The following is a 19,036-nucleotide window of genomic DNA, read 5'->3' as shown; positions in this document are numbered from 1 at the left end:
TAGCAGGTGTTTTGATTACCATTGTCATCTTTTGTTATTGCTTTTTGTTTTCTCAACTATGTAGTAGTTTTTCGTGAGACAGAGCTAGTGGCCACGATTCATATTAAAAATAATAAGAAGAAATAATGAGTTGGGCCAGAGCTGATCAATTGAAATTAGTTTGACTTTCCAGTGTAGTAGAATGCGATTTCTAAATTGCAAAGGCTGCACACATATTTGATTATTTATTCATTTAGTTGGTTAGTTAGTTAGTGTGTAGATAAATTTAGTGCTTAAGAAGTGTCGTCCATCTGTTGTTAATGTATCCTTTCATGAAACATGAAAAGTTGGATTAAACCGCAGATGAGTTTGCATTGTTGTTGTAATCTGTTTTATAATTTACTGATTTATGTTTAAGACTCAGAATTGTGTTAAATTATTGTAGTGAATGCTTAAAAGGCTGCAAATCAAAGTAAGTTAACTTAATTTGCCTTTATTTTAGTGTAAACCTAATCCAAAAGCATTTATTTATAATACATCTGATGTTATATATTGTAAAACAGATTAACCTGCTTGTGTCTGTTACATGGGAAGAGGACCGTCAAAATCACATATTATTAAATTACGATCACAATATTGAGAAAAACGAATCACACTTGCGTTATTTTTCAAAATCATTCAGGCCTGCACGTATCTCAAGGCACGATTGTACTAGCAGGTGTTGTTATTGCTTTTCACTCTTTTTGTTACGACTGAAGGTCGTAGTTCATGAAGGAAAGGAGCCTCCCTGCTTCCTGCAACTTTTCAAAGGAGGTCTGGTCATTCATAAAGGCCACAGAGAGGCCTCCTCCTCTCACGCAGGTGCTGTCAATTGACTGTATGCGCTAGTTTCTTATTTATCCTGAAGCGCTTGAATGCAGTTAAATGCGTTTGTTTTGTAGCAGAGCAAGCAAGCACGTGGCGCCTGTTTGCTGTCCGAGGGGATCTCCCCGACGAGGGCTCGCTGCTGGAGGTGGAATGCTGCTGTGCCTCTCTGCGCTCCAGAGGCTCGCTGGTCCTCATTAACGGCCAGCAGGCGGCGCTGTACCTCTGGACCGGCTGTAAAGCTCTGGCTGGCTGCCGGGAAGTCGCCAAGAGGGCTGTGGAGCGCCTCACTCATGGGTGACTTTCATGTTCTCTCATTAAAGTTGTCAGGCTTTGGTAGAGCTTTAAGGAGTGTTGGTGTGCTTGTGCATTAGGTGTCCGGTAGAATCGGGTCTCTGTAAAAGCAGGCCAGTGAAGATCCAGGCAGTAGAGGAAGGTTCAGAGCCCGCTGATATCTGGGTGGCGCTAGGACGTGTGGACCGGAAGGCCTATGACTGCATGCTGCAAGGTACTGCATCACTATGTCATCAAAGGGCTATGCCTAAGTCACTACATCACCGTATTCACATCACATTATTATGTTAAGCTGTAACTTTACTGTACTCCTACACCATTGAGACTTGTCATGATATATCTTCATGTAGTGAATACATCATGTTGTTATAGCCAGTCACTACATCACTATAGTTGAACAAAACACTTTTTTGTCATATATCATCATGCCTCTCTTTCCGTATCCCAATTAACCCATTCACTGCCATTGATGGCTATAAACGTCAAAAATTCATTTAAACTATTTCTATTAGTTTAACTTTTTTTTTCTTCCACTTTTGTTATTAGCAAGAGTCTGAAAACCTAGACATTTAAAAAAATAAATACTTATATTGTATTTTTTTTTTAAATAAAAGATTATTAAAAATTAGGGGCGTCAGGCGATGAAAAATTGTAATTGTAATTAATTGCTTGACTTCAATAATTAACTCACGATTAATCACAAATTTTATATCTGTTCTAAATGTACAATAATTTTCTTCTAGGTTTTCAAACTCTTGTTGACAAAAGTGAAAAAAATTGTATACGTTTTTGTATACATATACGTTGTTTATGAACGTACACCTTTTAGGGATGTTCCATACCACTTTTTCAGACCAATACCATTATGAGTAATCAACTCTTGAGTAGTCACCAATACCAACTACCGATACCACTAGTAGTTTTTGTATCGACACCTTCTTAACTCTTTCACTGCCACTGACGTTAAAAGACGTCAAGTAAAAACCTACGGAGGGCCGCCAATGAAGTTAAAAGACGTCATCCAATTTTTTATTTTATTTTTTTTGAAACGGGTGGAGTAAAGCCTTCCCCAGCTGTGTTGAAAGTTTCAAGCAGGTCTAGTGAGCCTAATGACTATTTTTGGCCCCTAGATGGGAGCAATGACTCTCTTTTGACAAGATTGGGTAGGCGTCAGCAGAAGACGTGAGGCGGGGCTAGAGTGTTGAGGGGACAATGGCTGAAGAAGCCATAATGGCGACCGGTTTGCAAGCAGCTCACGGTCGAGACGTTTTTTTCAAAGACGAAAAACATCGACCAACGCTATAAAGAGCACATTGATGACGATGATGGTGACTCCGAGGTTGACGGCGAAGTTGGAAGCGTTGACACGGCGGCTATGACGACGTCATAAAAGGTTCACGGGCTAGCGATGCCAACGCCGGAAAACGCGGAGCACAACCGAGCACGCTCAGGCGGACGTTCAATCGGATGACGAAGAGTGCCCCGAGTCCAATGCATATTCATCGGAGGAGTGTGTACAGTCTGCTACTTGCTATTCCCCGGAAAAAAAGGCCGTCTGCACGTGAAACGGACAATGGAAAGTGAAAGTAATCTGTTGTGCGAATCCTGCTCCGTCTCCTTGCACGCAGGAGAGCGTTACAAAAAGAAAAACTGTATTTGAAACATCCACATAATTGTAAATAGTACCACAGTTGCACACATTTGTAAATAGTTTGCGAAATTGTTTTGTCAAATTGTTACACTGTTGAATGGAAATAAACGTATTTTGCAAACTAAAAACACTTTTTCATTGTTGGTGGTGGTGTATTACAGAAGTAAAGCACTATTTAGGTGTTTGTGGCATCATTCATGGACAAAAAGAAGTGTACAATTCACTAGAATGCATGAAATAACATCGTTTCACAAAAAGCTCTTTTTCTCCGCATTTTGTTTCAAAACAGAGCATTTCGGTGAAACTAACCATTTTCTATTGTTGATTAGTGAAGAACGGAATAAGGTAGAAACAAACTTTTTTTTTTCTGATGAAAGATGAGAGGAGTCCAATCTTTCACTTGGTAGGATGTGTGTTTCCATAGTCCAAACACAACATTTTCTGTGGACCTTGAAAGATCAGTCAAAATGCTTAAATCGGCTGGCACTGGCGACGTCCCGTTTCTGAAAACGTCTGGCAGTCAAAGAGTTAAAATAATCGCCCAAGTAATTTCTTTTTTTTGGATCTTTCAGGAAACACAAAAAATTAACCATTTGCATCATGAGGAGATGATTTAAAAAAAAATAAAATTCCCCCCAAAAAAATGACTTAGGCACTTATTTTGAGAGGGTGAAGATATATAAAATTTCCCCCAACTACCAATGACAGATCATTTGTCCTATATATCCCAATATAGTATTTCCCTTACAATTACATGAAATTAATAAATAAATAAATTAAGTACTCGTCCATCTTAATGTTTCACACACATTCACATAAATGAGTGATGTAGCTTTGGTCATATCCGGGGGATGAGGGAATTGTTTGGGGGTGAAGTTCAAATCGTGCTAGCAGCTGCAAACCCCAACTTTAAGTTATTACATCACCATAAGTTTAGGGTTGTTTCCGTATCATTACTTAAGAAAATTGTTCAACATTATTCTGATATTGTATGTTTTTATAAAGTTCAGTTGATATTTTTCCGCATACACATCACAACCATTTTTTTTGCTTTTGGAGAACTCTGGAAAGGATTTGTGGCATTTCCATTCTTTTCAATGGAAAATAATGATTGAGATACAAGATTGTGTGTTATAAGCATGGGCATGGTACAAGTTAAACTTTTACCACTGTATATTATTACATCATTATTTAAGTCTCACCATTACCATATTATTACATCATTCATTTATTACGTGACTGTATTATTCTATCAGTAAATCAGTCTTGCTGTAAACCATTATTGGATCAGCACATTTTTAGTGTCATGTTTCACAAAGCCCAAACTTTGCTGTCCACCAGATCCAGGCAAATATAACTTCACACCCCGCCTCTTCCACCTGAGCGCCTCCTCCGGCAGCTTCCGGGCCAAGGAGCTGCACAGTCCGTCGCGCCTGCCGGGCCTCATGGCCGCCATGCCTTTCACCCAGGAAGACCTGTATGCCGTGCCACCGCCTGGTGAGAGCTCAATCTGCACCTTGGATCGCTTTGTGTCAATGGCGTGTGACTCCAACACTCCCTTCCTCAGCCCTGTTCCTGCTTGACAACCGCTTTGAAGTGTACCTGTGGCAGCACAGCACAGTGGAGGATGAAGCAGACCGCTGGTACAACGAGAGGAAGTGTGCCATGGAGACCACCATGCAATACTGCAACGGTAAACTGATGCAAAAGAAGGGATTGAAATGGAACTAAATGTATCTCTCTCTCTCTCTCTGCCTCTCTGCCTCTCTGTCTCTCTCTATCTCTGTCTGTCTGTCTGTCTACCTGTCTCTATCTCTGTCTTTCTCTGTCTGTCTCTCTCGCTGTCTCGCTCTCTGTCTCTGTCTCTGTCTGTCTCTCTCGCTGTCTCGCTCTCTGTCTCTGTCTCTCTCTCTCTCTCTCTGTCTGTCTGTCTCTCTCGCTCTCTGTCTGTCTGTCTCTCTCTCTCTCTGTTTGTCTGTCTGTCTGTCTCTATGTCTCTCTCTCTCTTTCTCTCCCTGTTTATCTCTCTGTCTCTCTCTCTCGCTGTCTGTCTGTCTGTCTCTCTCTCTCTCTGTCTTCTGTCTCTCTCTCTCTGTCTCTCTCTCTCTCGCTGTCTGTCTGTCTGTCTCTCTCTCTCTCTGTCTGTCTCTCTCTCTCTGCCTCTCTCTCTCTCTCTGCCTCTCTGCCTCTCTGTCTATCTCTGTCTGTCTGTCTGTCTACCTGTCTCTATCTCTGTCTTTCTCTGTCTGTCTCTCTCGCTGTCTCGCTCTCTGTCTCTGTCTGTCTCTCTCGCTGTCTCGCTCTCTGTCTCTGTCTCTCTCTCTCTCTCTGTCTGTCTGTTTCTCTGTCTCTCTCGCTCTCTGTCTGTCTCTCTCTCTCTCTCGCTCTCTGTCTGTCTTTCTCTCTCTCTCTCTGTTTGTCAGTCTGTCTGTCTCTATGTCTCTCTCTCTCTTTCTCTCCCTGTTTATCTCTCTGTCTCTCTCTCTCTCTGTCTTCTGTCTCTCTCTCTCTCGCTGTCTGTCTGTCTGTCTCTCTCTCTCTGCCTCTCTCTCTCTCTCTCTGCCTCTCTGCCTCTCTGTCTCTCTCTATCTCTGTCTGTCTGTCTGTCTACCTGTCTCTATCTCTGTCTTTCTCTGTCTGTCTCTCTCGCTGTCTCGCTCTCTGTCTCTGTCTCTGTCTGTCTCTCTCGCTGTCTCGCTCTCTGTCTCTGTCTCTCTCTCTCTCTCTCTCTGTCTGTCTGTCTCTCTGTCTCTCTCGCTCTCTGTCTGTCTGTCTCTCTCTCTCTCTGTTTGTCTGTCTGTCTCTCTGTCTCTCTCGCTCTCTGTCTGTCTGTCTCTCTCTCTCTCTGTTTGTCTGTCTGTCTCTATGTCTCTCTCTCTCTTTCTCTCCCTGTTTATCTCTCTGTCTCTCTCTCTCGCTGTCTGTCTGTCTGTCTCTCTCTCTCTCTGTCTTCTGTCTCTCTCTCTCTGTCTCTCTCTCTCTCGCTGTCTGTCTGTCTGTCTGTCTCTCTCTCTCTGTCTGTCTCTCTCTCTCTCTGTCTCTCTCTCTCTCTCAGAAGTCAACCCGAGACGGCCGCCACACGCCTACCTCATCTTTGAGGGCTCCGAGCCTTTGACCTTCACTAACGTGTTCCCTCGCTGGGAGAGGAAGCAGGCAGCCCTCGCACAGGTCTGCTCTACAGTTCTAATGGCGACATTATCATGTGACACACGGACCAAATGTGTGCACGGGGATACGGATCAAATGTTCATTCACCTACATGGCGCCAAATGACTTATTGATTGATGTTAATTCTTCATCTTGATGCACAAATGCCGGCCAGACTTATCCAATCAATGCTCTGAGGTCAGGGTTCTTACCCAAGTATGGAAAAGTATCACATTGGATGTAATAAATTAGTATTTTTGATACATTTGTCATCCTCGCCTGATCATTTTTTTTGCGTGTTCAAATAAGCTTACAATTGTATTTAAAAAGAGTGTATTCGCAGGGCAAGCTGACCTTGGTGCAGGACGCCTTGGCCCAGCTCGCCAAGACAAGATCAAGATCAAAACAAAGTCCCTCACCTGACAAAATGGACCCGCGAGGTCCGGAAGGCCACCTGTCGGACCACGACTTCCAGGTAGAGCCCTCAGGAATCTTTTCAACCAGTTGAGTTGAATAAAAAATGCATTTACAGTATTATCCTGGTACATGTAGTGATTCCGCAAAATCCACCTTGCGTACGCAGTGACACAGTCTCTCGCAATTTAATGAATTTGTGTAACGCAGGATGCAAGAAGTTAACCTGGGTTTATTTGTAAGGACTTCTTTTTTAAATTGCTGTTTTTGTGCCAGTATTTTGAAGTTCCCATCGACTTGCAGTTTACACTAACAACATGGCTGCAAGCGGAGAAGAGCCAGTTTACAAAAGCACTGTCAGTGTAGCCAAGATGGTTGCTATGTGTAATTACTTTTCTGACCCACAGCAAATGATTGACACCTCGTTGGTCATGCCTTCTGTCTCTGATTGGTTATTTTTCTTTACAAGATGGGTTGGCTGTTTTTTTGTTTTGTTTTTGTAGACTATATTTTTCATGTTTCTCTCGTCAAGTGATATTGACTATTTTGGCAAAGATGGCAAAAAGGGGATTTAAAAAAAAAAATGGTGACAATCATGTTGAACATCAAAAACATATTGTCCATTTATTCACATGTTGCAATCTCACCAAGGTCAACTGCAATTGAACAACTTTACATGAGTAGGAGAATTCTGGTTCAACTAGAAATGCACACATTCCATTGCACAAGTGGATGAAAGCAGTTGGTTAAATTGCAATGTTGGTTGATTGAAACCTTTGTCATCATTTCATCATCTTTCCTTTATTTGGCAAAAAAAAGTATTTGTTTTCAAAATTTGAAGGTGACGATTTTTGGCTAATTTATATAAACATAGACAATGTAGAGTCGGGACCAAGCAATACTGCAAAAAATGAAAATCATGAGTAACATAACACTGAAGAAGGTATAAAATTGCCTATTCATCCCAAAAGTTGGTGCCAAAGAACTATTTTTGTATTTGACAAGACTTTGGCACCATCTTTGGGTGTTTCAGAAACAGCACAAAAACAAAGAAAGGGCATTTTTGTTTTCCCAGCAACTAACGCAGGATAGCCCCCCCCCCCCCCCCCAAAAAAAAATAGCTTGCATATTATGACTAGAAAGGAAACATTGTACATAATAATGTGTTAAGTTTGCACAAGTTAACTTATACATACATTTTTATCATGCGATTGCCTTTCAGACAACTTCAGAGATGAAAGGAGAGGACTCGAACTGCTAACATGCTGACTTGAAGCCAAACTGAAGGACTTGTTTGCCAAACGGACGCATCCCATGCTAAAAGAAAAAAGTGTAGCGCAACATTATTTATGTACTTTTTCAACAACACAGTGAAACAACCATTTTATCTGTACAAATCACAGGTAGAATATATGAGAGGAACTTTATATATATATACGTGATCAACTACTGTATGTGGTGCTCGAGTGCTTAGAAAAGATCATCTAATAAACAATAGAAAAGACATAAAGGGCACATCTCGTGTTTGAATTCATTCTTGATTGTCACACACGACCAACACAATGTTGCCATCAGTGGGCAGCCATTTTGGGGCAGAGCGAATTATAGTCTTATTTCCAACAAGGGATGTGAGGGATCATGTATGTGTGTTTGTTTTCTTAAATTTTCTATAAATGATTCCATCGCAAGTGCTTGGGAAATTACAAAAGTATTAAGACACATTCTGCCTTCAAAGAATTGGTGTGTGTCCCAATAGTTTTGCCCACATCCTTATCATTATGTCTTTGTTTCTTTAAATATCACATTGACGCTCACAAAATGTCTGCCGGTCCACTTAGTAGCAGCCATTTCATGGGCTGATATTTTTCTCAGCATGGATTATTTGACTAATCCTCTCTGCGAGAGAGTGGATTTCAGATCACCACTGTGAGAAGTCTTTCATTGATTTGGGATTTTGACTTCATTTGTTGAGAGAGTAGACAAAACGATGGATACTCATCGACTTTTGCTTTGAATCGTTCACGTTGACAAAGACAATGTTCTAGTTGGCAGTCAAACATCAAAGAATGCTGGGAGCCTCAGTGGGGTTCAAAGTAGGGTTTCAAGCCAAGTTTAGGGTTTCAAATTAGTGGTTCAAGACAGGGTTAGTATTTCAAATGTGGCGTTTATTTGGGTTTTAAGCAGTGGCTAGTCATATTAGGGGCGTAAGAAAGGGTTATGGTTTCAAATAAAGATCATTTTATCATCAAGAAAGGTTTAGGGTTTCATATCTCGATAATTTCATCTCGAAACAACATGGCTTGAACCCCTAACTAACCATTGCTTCAAACCTAGGTGTGAAAAGTCCTAATTTGAATTCCTATTGCTTTCGTACTCTAATTTCAATCAAGATTAGGATTTCAAAACAGGATTTTGGTTTTAAAACCAGGGTTTGCAGACATAGTTAGGGTTTCAACTGTAACCCTAACCTTTGCTCCAAGCTCTAATCCTGTTTTGAAACCCTAACTTTTCTTCAAATCCCAGCCCCAATGTGAAACCCTAATTTAAAATCTTACTCCTGTCTTGAATTCATTTCAAGCAGGATTGGGGTTTCAAGACAGGATTTGCATTGGAAGTAAAGGTTAGCGGGGGATTTTGTCGTCAGGGTTACGGTTTCAAATTAGGATTTCAAAGACAGAAAAGGATTTGAAGCGAAAGTTATGGTTATAAATTAGGGTTTCATGACAGGATTAGAGTTTCAAGTCAGGGTTTCGATTTGAAGCAATGATTAGGGTTTCAAGACAGGATTAGGTTTTCAAAACAATTTTTTTTTTCGAATTTAAATTAGATTTTCTAGACAGGATTAGGAGTCAGGGTTTCAAGCAAAGGATTGTGTTTCAAAGTCAAGCCACGCTTTGAGATTTGAAGCAAGTTTTGAAGGTTTGAAGCCTGATGTGCTGGTGCTGCGTTCAAAGTCCAAAATCTGGCGGGGTCTAGATGGCATGCTCCCTCTGGCCCTCGGCCCCGTTGAGGATGCCGCGCTCTGGCTCGGAGGCCAGGGCCGCCTCCCTTAGCACCACCATGTGATCCTCGGCCGCGTGCAGCGATTGGTCGATCCAGTCCAGACTGCCTGACATGTGGCAGGCGTTGCGGGTGACCAGGACCAGGTGGCTGACGGACAGGAGAAGAGCAGTCGCCCTGCGGTGGTGGGAAAAATGTCAAAAATTATTTTGTTTTTCACTCAAAGGTACAATAAAAAAATAATGTGTGACAGTCTTGTTTCTTTACTGTCACAATTGAAGGCTTTTTACAATCCAAATGCTGAGTTTTTAACTTCCACATTTATCCTTCCACACTTCTCTATTCAAACCATTTCTATCTTCAAACTGATCAGCTCATTTGTGAGATAATTTCACATTTCCATGCATGGTGTTCAATATCTCACAATTACTTTGACAAAATACCGAAATGATTGGAGACATTTAACACATGTTCCATTTTCTTACACATTTCTCAACCAATTTAAACCATTCCAACTTTCAGCTCATTCACAACATATACGGAACTATTTTTTACATCCCGAATGTTCCCTTGTTTTTTTTTTGTCGGTAATCCACATTTTTCCATTCCAATAAGAACTAGAGCTGTCAAACAATTACTTTTTTTAATCCGATTAATCGAACCTTTTTCTTTTTGATTCATCATGATTAATCGCTTAATTAAAAAGGCTTTTTTATCAACATTGTTTGCCTGCCAAATTTAAAGAGCACCTGTTATGTATTTTATTTTTTTTTTACATTTAATGTTATGAGAACGTCTACAAAAAATGTATCGTAAACGCTCATCCTCTTCTTTTTCAAATTAGTTAATTACTTTCATAATAAAAAAAAAGAAATACCGCAATATGCAAACATTTGTTAAATGCTTTACTTAGCGTAGTTATGTTTATTGCTCAAACACAACCTGTGCTACCTTTAAAGTAGCCATCCGCTGTCAAGATTAAGGGTGTGATTAATCTCCGTTAATACATGATTAATGTGATAATTTTTTGTAATTAATTAATTAGTTAACGCTTTATCTTTGACAGCTCTAATAATAACACAAATGAATAGCAATTTTACAAATGTACCTTCTTCTTTCCACGTTCCTCAACAGATTTAAACAATTTCAACGTTTCAGATCATTCAGGAAGTCTACAAAACTCTTATCACATTTCAGTTGGTGGCATCTTATCAATCGAGGGCGCTAGGATGCCACCCCACCGTGCACGGTGGTCACCATTTTTCTTTCCTTTAAGACAATAAAATGGGATAAATATATTGAACCATCCATTGTCTGAATCTTCAATGATTGTAATATAAAAATATTTTGAAAGATATGTACAATATATCTCATTTTAGATGAGTGGGATAAATATACAGTGGACCAGTATACCGTATAAATCAGAAAAAAAAAAGTAAGCGGGATGGGGGGGGGCATACTAAGTAGGGAAATGGGGGGAAGCAAATAACGGAATAGTTGTGTTTTTTTTTTATCTGCATATATATATATATATATATATATATATATATATATATATATATATATATATAAATATATATATATATATATATATATGTATATATATATATAGCTATAGCTAGCCACTTCAACTTCTGGCCAAGTCAAGTTGGAATTGCTATTTAGTATTTATGTCAAATTTTGCATCTCATCATACCTTTACAACTTTGAAAGTAAGTTGGCTAGCATCAGTTGCTAGCTTATGCTCAGGCTGACTTAGTGTGGTTGTGGTTACTTAGTAATACAATACGAGTGATGACATCACTCGTCACTTGTTTAAAATAATTCAACAATATTGTATGTATTACAAGAAAGTAAGCATGACTGTGTGTGACTGTCAGTGTGAAACAAACACATTTTCTCAACTGATAACAATTTCAAAAATGTTCAGATCATTCAGGACATCTTGTGGTCTGTTTTTCACATTCCAATAATTCCCAATTTTTCAGAATTCCACATTTCATACTAAAATTCCATTAGAATACTTTAAATTCAAACCATTTCAACTTCAAACTGTGCAGGGTGTTAAACATATTGTCGCTAATGCTAGACAACGATGACCGCCACAGTGCTGTTGTCAGCCATGTTTTTTGTTCTTCTTCTTTTAGCATCCAGTTATCATCAACTGCTCAACAAGTTGTTCTCTCAATTTCCAGCTCTGTGGTTATCACATACCTCTTTACTTTCGCTGGTACCATTTTGTGGTGGCGAGACAAAAAAGTCAAAAGTTCTATTTATATTATCACCTGGCATCCAGCAAGATGGGGTCCAAAGGCGGGTACATGGACCGTACCACATCGTCCACCCTGTTAAAAATAAACAAAAACGGTTAGCGTGCCTAGTGGCATGACTAAGTGGTAAACAAACATCACCTGGGGCTGATGCGCTTTGCCACGGTGATGATGTCGCCCAAACTGGCCGGCGCTTTGACTTTGGCCCCCGACCCCATCGTCAGGGCGACAAGCTTCTCCGTCAAAGTGTGGCAGATCTACAAAGAAGAACGGCGTCAGTGTCCATCAGTCACTCAAGAAATGTGTCCTCCGTTACCTTCAGGATAGCGATGCAGTGAGAGACCAATCCGCTGTAAAAAGAAAAGACATCATGAGACCAGTCCAGGGTGATGGACGCCGATACTAAAAACATACGAAGCATCCTCGATCCAGTCCTCGTTCTCCAGGATGGCCTCAATGTGCGGGTTGGTGATGACCACGTCATCCAGCTCCAGCTCGGACAGCTCGCTCTGCGTCTCCATGGCGCTGATCAGGTCCAGCGTGGGCCTGATGAAACAGGAAGTGCGCATCAATCTTTTGTTTGACAGCCGGGTGTACCTAATGAAGGGTCCAGACGCCCACTTGGAATCAAAGTGGTGCAGCAGATGGTGCGGGTGGCAGTAGCGGTGGCGGCACACTACCACCAGGGCGGCCAAAGACGCCAGGAAGATGGTGGCCAGCACCCCGATGGCCACGATCACCACCGTCTCCATGGCAACGACCGGGACGGCGACTGCTCCCAGAACCAAGATTAAGGACGGGACTTCATCTGTGGGGGAAAAAAGAAAAAAAATGTTCTTCTATGCTATCGCAGGTAGCTTTAAAAATATATATTTTTAAAAAGCAAAAGAAAAAGCAACTGCTGTTTGAATTTGGAGATTTACTTCAAAATGACATGACCAATATGAAGATAATTGGTGAGCTGTGCGCTTTAGAGTGCCTCATTGTTCTCCATGAGTGTGCGCACGACATAGAAGTAGGTAGGGAAAGCTTCTTTTTTTGTTTTATGTTTGACGTGTACTGGAGCTTCACTTTGGCTTATGAGCACCTCTTCGCAGTGTGAAAAAACCCTGCCATGACCCATATAATGAGAGCAAAAACTAGAGCTTGAATTTTCACAATTTTGAAGACTCATTTTATAGATAGGGCCATTTATAAAAATGTATTCTAATTTGTCAGGGTTGTTAACTACGACAGCGTATTAGGGCCACGTATATATACTTTTTTAGGGGGGCGGAGTGCTGGGGGGATCGTGGTAAAGAGAATAAATCCACAAATTTATGAGGAAAAAAAGTTGAATATTTGTGAATTACAGTATGAAGTGGAAAATTTGCGAGAAAAAAACTGCAGTATTACACCCCCCCCCCCCTCTCTCACTATCTATCTATATATACAGTATATGTATGTATCGCCCTTAGCCCTAATACGCCATTAAAGGTACTCTTTTGTGGTGTGTCAAATTTAGAGGATGTCCACAAAATGCAGTCAACACAGAACCGATATGCTATGTTACGTTCACTTATGATTTTTGTTGTTTTGTTTTCATAGCAGTGTCTTAATGATTATTTTTTTTGTCACTGTAAGTTCTATTTCCTCTTTTATGGTTATTATTACACTTTTTCTTCCTTGCTTTTCCTTAACGTCTTAATAAATTCCATTTCCTATTACATGGTTATCATCAAACTTGTTCCTCTTTGCCATCACTGGTCTCCTCCTCGCGTGGCATCAGACACAAAAAGCAGATGAAAAAGTAACATTCCATATCTTGTGCTATGCTTTCATCGTCACCTGTACTTGTTGCCTGTGTAAAAATGTCATTCTGCCACAAAATGGCGACTTCCTTCAACACAACATTTGAGTTTTCATGCTTTTCACCATAATTACGCAACCGTGGCGCCACACTCTGCTGAGGAATGTTGTAATTCTTTAATCTGATTATTTTTGGGTTAAGAGGCCCGTGTCATACGGAGCTTTCGCTGTACAAAACTAAACTTGATTCTTTTGGTAACTAAAAAGCACATTTAAAAAAAAAATTGAAAACTCACAAATAGAACAGTTGGACAACACCACTTTTTTCCACATGGGAAGGCTGGAGCTTGGATTCCAATCACTCGTGCATCCATCTATCTTGATCATATAACATTTCCCATAATGCAAATTAAATTCAAGTACAAAAAGCAAATGATTCAAGATTTTCTGGCTGTATGCAGGGCAGGTTATTTATTCTCTACACCACTTTCGAATGCAATGCTCCAATTGAATTGGGTGTGAGCATTTAAAAAATAATGGGAAAGACAAAAGCAGGCAATAAAAGCTGCAATCAAATTCATAAATACATAGTTGTTTTTCGCGTAAAAGTCCTAAAAACAGAAATGTGACTTACCTTAACATTTCACCACCCACAACTAAACAAAAAAAAAGAACAAAAAAAGATAAGAAAAAGTTCCACCTCCTTGTTCAGTAGCAGGACGACGGCGGAGACGTCGCGGACTTCTCCAGACAACGAGGACACGTGAACGCGCCTCAGGAGAGTCAGCCAATGAAAAGTTTTGGTACGCGCGCGCCCGCTCACAGCAGTCACCTTTTTTTTTCTCTTTTTTTTTGCTCGTGCACAGACTGAACGTTAGATGGCGCACGGAGACCACTTGAACCAAAAACCACAGCAACGGAATCAAACTCTGTGTACGTTATACTTTGAGTAGATACACAATTACATTAATATTCATATTACGTATCATGCGTGGTATTCAAAGCATTTAGTTTTTTTTTCAGTGTAAAACAGCTACTGTTATTTAAAAAAAGAAGCGAAGATATTCCAAAAAGATTTATTGTGTGAAAACGTGAGTTTATGTAATGACTCACTTGAATGTTTGTGTCAGGTCCTAGAGCGCATTTGTTTGTCCATGGGCTATGTCTAATGTAATTTGTGTTATTTAAGTTGCATGCTAGGAAGGCTTTACACGATGAGGATCTTTAAAAAAAACTGATAACCGATCCGATCAGAAGATGGAGCAATATCTCTTGTTCATTTACTGCGTATAAAAAATATATATATTTTACGCAATAAAGAATTTTGGGGTCAAACAGAAAAACTTGAAAAAAAATTACATTCAATCACCAATTTAATCAGAAGCTGGAGAAATATATCTATAGTATTTAAACAACTTGTTTATTTACTATACACTTCTTACCCCTGCCATAGTGAAAAACCCCGTATAATTGACAGCTATGGAAATGCATGGAAAATCTCATTATTATTTTTTATAAACATGAAACTAACATGTTTATTTGTTTACAACATCTCCTTCTGACTCTAATGGAGAGAAAAAAAGAAGCACAAACATAGTCAGCCATTCAGGTGGCCGAGGGCTTTGCTAAAACTAATGCTAAATACTATTGCTATCTTGGTTCAACAGCTGTCAACAAGCCCGTGCACCCACTTAACAGCTACATCAGCTCGCATTGACGCTTTCTTTTTTACTTGTATTGCAAGCTGGACAAGTTACATTGTCCACTTTTTGTCCGCACAGGATGCTGCGTGATGCAGTTCGATTTGGCTCCAGCAGAGAGTAGTAGTAGTTTATCTCGTATCCTCGTTTAGTAAAACATTTAGTGCGTGTGTATTTTGCGCATTAGTTCAAACAAAATGCCTGTCTGCTATAGTTGATACAGTACATTTGATTGTGCAAATTATGACATCACAGGTCATGTATAAAAAGCCAAATATCGGCCGATCAGATCGCTGTAAAGTCTAATGCGAGGTAATATTATCGATGAGCGTCATGGGAAGGTGCTTTGTGTCGAATACTTTTTAACCCCTTGCAACATTCTGATTCTGTACATTGTGTTGATACTTTATAATTCTCTATTTTAAGTGCTTCGCTTTCGTGTAGCCTACTCAAGCATGGAATCTGCTTTTGCAAAAATAGGCTTTCATTGGCACTGTCAGAAATCAAAATACGTATTCATCTGTTTATTAGCGTGGGTTTACTTTGCAGTGGTGTGCTGCTATTTTACGGAGATGACTGCAAGGTGCCAGAAAGCGCCTCTGTAAAGGGACCCCCTTTTCTCTTCCTCCTCTGTTTAACTGTTTATACGCTGCAATTGTGCAGCAGCCATCTAGTTAATGATCCACACCCACAGTGAGTTTGCCACACTGCCAGCATAGATAATCCACCGCTTTCCCTTGAAGTCTGCCACCTCGGCGGGGGAGGCGGCGCACCAGCTGGTTTGAGTGCAGTTAGCACAGGTGTGTTTTTGTATGAATCCCATAATAATATACATTGTTTCTTCTTCGAGCGTTGGTCAGGTGGAGAGTTCCTCAACAAGCGGTCACGTAGTGACAGAGAGTGCGATAGCTCATCAAATGTTAGCGCTGGCTTCAGAGACACGGAGAGTGAGAGCGAGATGGAAAGCGAGAGGCCATCGAGATGTAATTGAACTATTTGCTGGGCCGAGTGCTGCAGAGGCGGCTGTCAGTCCAACATCAAAGAACAGCTGGACTTTAGAAAGTAGAATTTCGAGACAGGGTTAGTTTTTTTTCTACAGTAGGGCTGAATAATGACTCAAATTGAAATCAAGATTGCAATGTAGTCAAATACAATTTAGCTTTTTATGTGTGTCTGTGCGTATGCATACACATGGGAAGGAATCACATTATCGCAATTGTAATATTGAGATGGGCGGGGGGAGGGAGGGGTGTTGCAATTTGAAGCTGGGCGAGACCCTCTTCCGCAGCTACAAGTTGGAAAATGTTCTTGACAAATATATTTATAAATGGTCGGATTCCATCCATCCATCCATTTTCTTGACCGCTTTAGCTCACAAGGGTCGCGGGGGGGGGGGGGGGGGGGGTGCTGGAGCCTATCCCAGCTGGCTTCGGGCAGTAGGCGGGGTACACCCTGAACTGGTTGCCAGCCAATCGCAGGGCACACAGATTCCAGTTGATTAAAATAAACATCCTTGGCAGTGAATGACTCCACATGCATATATGCCATCTTTGCTGTTCAAAAGAGGCTGTAATGTGCCATCGCTTTAACTTGGAATGTGTACGTTATGATGACAATGATGACGATGATGATGAGGATGATGAGGATGATGATGCACATGGGTGGGGGGTGTAGAATGACAAAACGTCCTTGAGAAGCAAAAAAGACTCGAATGGGCTCTGGTCCAAATATTTCTGCTGCTTCTTTATTCCCATGGTTGTCTTTTGGAGGGGCTTAGATCCTCTTACATCCTCTTATTCTTTTTGGCACAGAAAGGCTGAACACAATACTGGTCTTCTTTTGTCACTTTCCTCAGAGATTATGGGATGTTGCCGTGTGCTTGTATTACAATGGTCTTCGTCATCCCCTAACTCACTCATGTCCTGCTCTGTACGCCTTCATGGGGACACATTTTTATATTTCAAACGGAAGTATTTATTGAGGCAGTACATCTGGTATAGATGCCAGGGTTAGGGTTTTAAATTAGGTCTTAAAGCCTATATTTTGCTTTTAAATTAGGGTGCTAGGCTGGGTTCAGGGTTTAACAGCAGATTTCCAAGCACATGTTAGAGTCCAGGGTTTCCCCCAGAAAACTTGCTATGCCTGGTGGTGAATAAAATTCGGCTCTGGAAAATAGTCAGCAATGGGTGGGGGCACGCTGCGTACAATGAACAACATGCACCATTTCCTATTACGTTGGCAGGGGGGTTCGGGGAAGTGGCCGACATCTAGCGATTGCTATTCGTCGACGGGGGGAGGGAGTGTGCGGGGCGTTCGGCAACATACGCCGATTACTATTTTGGGGGCGGGGTCAGGCCTATCAAGCACTGGGGGAAATCCTGCGGGTTGAGTTCAAGGTTAGGTTTTTAAAGTAGGGTTTACAAACCCAAGTTAGGTTTTTCAATTAGCGTTTCAAACGGGTTAGGATTCAAATTCAGGGTGTAAACCAGATTAAGGGTTTAAAAAATGGGTTCAAGCAGTATTAGGGTTTCAAATTAGAACATCAAGTCAAGGTTAGGGTGTCAAGACAGTGTTTTGATTTTAATTAGGTTTTTTAACCAGGTTTAGAGTTTCACATTTGGGTTTCAAGCTCAGGTTAGGGGTTAAAATTATGATTTCAAGATAGTATTTTGCTTTTAAAAATAGGGTTTTAAAACAGGTTTAGGGTTTTACGCTATAGTTCTAAGTATAGGTTAGGGTTTCAAATTCAAGCTTAGCTTTTTCAATTAGAGTTGACTAACCCAGGTATGGTTGTAAATTACAGTAGTGTTTCAAGACATGTTAAAGCTACTTAAGCAAAGGCTAAGGTTCCAAATTAGGGTTTGAAGCCAAGATTGGGGTGTGAAGAAAAGGTCACAATTTCTTATTAGAGTTTCAAACCCAGAGTTTCATTTTGGGCTTTTAAGCAAAGATTAAGGTTTTAAATTAGGCTTTCAAACAAGAGTTGAGTTTTCTATTACATTCTCAAAGGTTAAGGTATGAAATTTGTGTTAAAAAAAAACAACAAAAAAAACGTTAGGGGTTTGAATTGGGGTTTTATCAAAAGTTATGGAATGAAATTTGGGGTTCAAACTAGCGTTAGGCTTTCAAATTCAGGTTTCAACCCAGGGGTAGAGTCTCAAGCAATAAGGAGGTTAAGAAAGTAAGTAAAAGGTTAGGGTTTGAAATTAGCATTTGGAGCTAGTGTAAGGGTTTCAAAATAGGGTTAAGTTTTCACATCAGAGTTTGAAGTGTTCTGTTCAGGAGTTGGATTCGAAAAATGCAGACACAAATAATAGTTTTGACATTAATTTGTAAAACAAGCTTCAACTGAAGGTGATGCAATCATCTGGGTTTACAGTGACATGACAAAGAGAACAAAGGCAACATCATCCAGGGCCAAACGCTAAACATGGAATGCCCAGTAAGTCATTAGCTAAGCGGTTTGCGCGAAACGTACTCACGACTAGACGAGGCAGCGAAAACTAGACCAGAAACAACGAGAAGGGATCATGGATAAAGAGACGTGGAGCTAGGTAGCTAACTATCATTCATTGGGCTGCGGAAGCAAGCAGATGAATCGTCCGACAAACAGCATGTGTCTTCCGCAGTTCCCTTTATAGTCTGTGGTCGCCTCTCATAGGCTGCTGATTACATCAGGCAGTTGCAACACAAAGGACACAGCCTGAGAGCACAAATATGACATCAAGAATAGGTTAGGGTTTTTAAGTAGGACTACAAACCAAGATTAGGGTTTTTATTTTTGAAGTTATATATTTTTAATAACTCTGTTTTCCTCCCCACACGTGGATTAAAGTGAGCGCAAATAGGATTAGCAGCCTCTCTCTTTCTTATCTCCACATCGCTCGTCTTGCCTCTCCTCGGATTTTCGCCCTAATCTCTGAGCGTGC

The 19,036-nt window shown here is 40.6% G+C and overlaps 2 protein-coding genes across 10 annotated transcripts in view; one reads left to right on the top strand and one right to left on the bottom strand.

The window, feature by feature from the left end:
* Positions 1–7,864, top strand: part of svilc (supervillin c) — a 33,545-nt gene extending 25,681 nt beyond the window's left edge. For 3 of the 4 annotated variants that reach the window (XM_077557669.1, XM_077557671.1, XM_077557670.1), the window contains exons 25-32: positions 738–840; positions 921–1,140; positions 1,218–1,351; positions 4,130–4,285; positions 4,356–4,481; positions 5,844–5,956; positions 6,279–6,410; positions 7,572–7,864. In XM_077557669.1, coding sequence (XP_077413795.1) covers positions 738–840; positions 921–1,140; positions 1,218–1,351; positions 4,130–4,285; positions 4,356–4,481; positions 5,844–5,956; positions 6,279–6,410; positions 7,572–7,610 — 1,023 coding nt within the window. In that variant the 3' untranslated portion in view covers positions 7,611–7,864. The remainder of the gene's footprint in view (positions 1–737; positions 841–920; positions 1,141–1,217; positions 1,352–4,129; positions 4,286–4,355; positions 4,482–5,843; positions 5,957–6,278; positions 6,411–7,571) is intronic. The other variant, XM_077557672.1, reaches the window with a different exon arrangement.
* A 629-nt stretch (positions 7,865–8,493) lies between these two features.
* On the bottom strand, positions 8,494–18,705 carry tmem98 (transmembrane protein 98). 6 transcript variants are annotated; one of them, XM_077557675.1, is made up of 7 exons: positions 14,042–16,499; positions 13,704–13,785; positions 12,034–12,427; positions 11,936–11,969; positions 11,761–11,876; positions 11,635–11,694; positions 8,494–9,526 (listed from the first exon to the last, which is right to left on the bottom strand). In XM_077557675.1, exons 2-7 carry the CDS (start codon positions 13,738–13,740, stop codon positions 9,322–9,324), a joined length of 846 nt encoding a protein of 281 aa, XP_077413801.1. In that variant the 5' UTR covers positions 13,741–13,785; positions 14,042–16,499; the 3' UTR covers positions 8,494–9,321. The 6 variants fall into 6 exon arrangements, with proteins under 6 accessions (XP_077413801.1, XP_077413802.1, XP_077413803.1 ...); XM_077557676.1 differs by having other exon boundaries at positions 13,704–13,781; XM_077557677.1 differs by having other exon boundaries at positions 12,034–12,165; positions 12,241–12,427; positions 13,704–16,494.
* Positions 18,706–19,036: the final 331 nt, after the last annotated feature.

Source organism: Vanacampus margaritifer, chromosome 2 (assembly GCF_051991255.1).
Source record: "Vanacampus margaritifer isolate UIUO_Vmar chromosome 2, RoL_Vmar_1.0, whole genome shotgun sequence".
In the NCBI taxonomy this organism is placed as follows: Eukaryota; Metazoa; Chordata; class Actinopteri; order Syngnathiformes; family Syngnathidae; genus Vanacampus; species Vanacampus margaritifer.
This window is presented reverse-complemented; position numbering and strand designations above follow the sequence as displayed.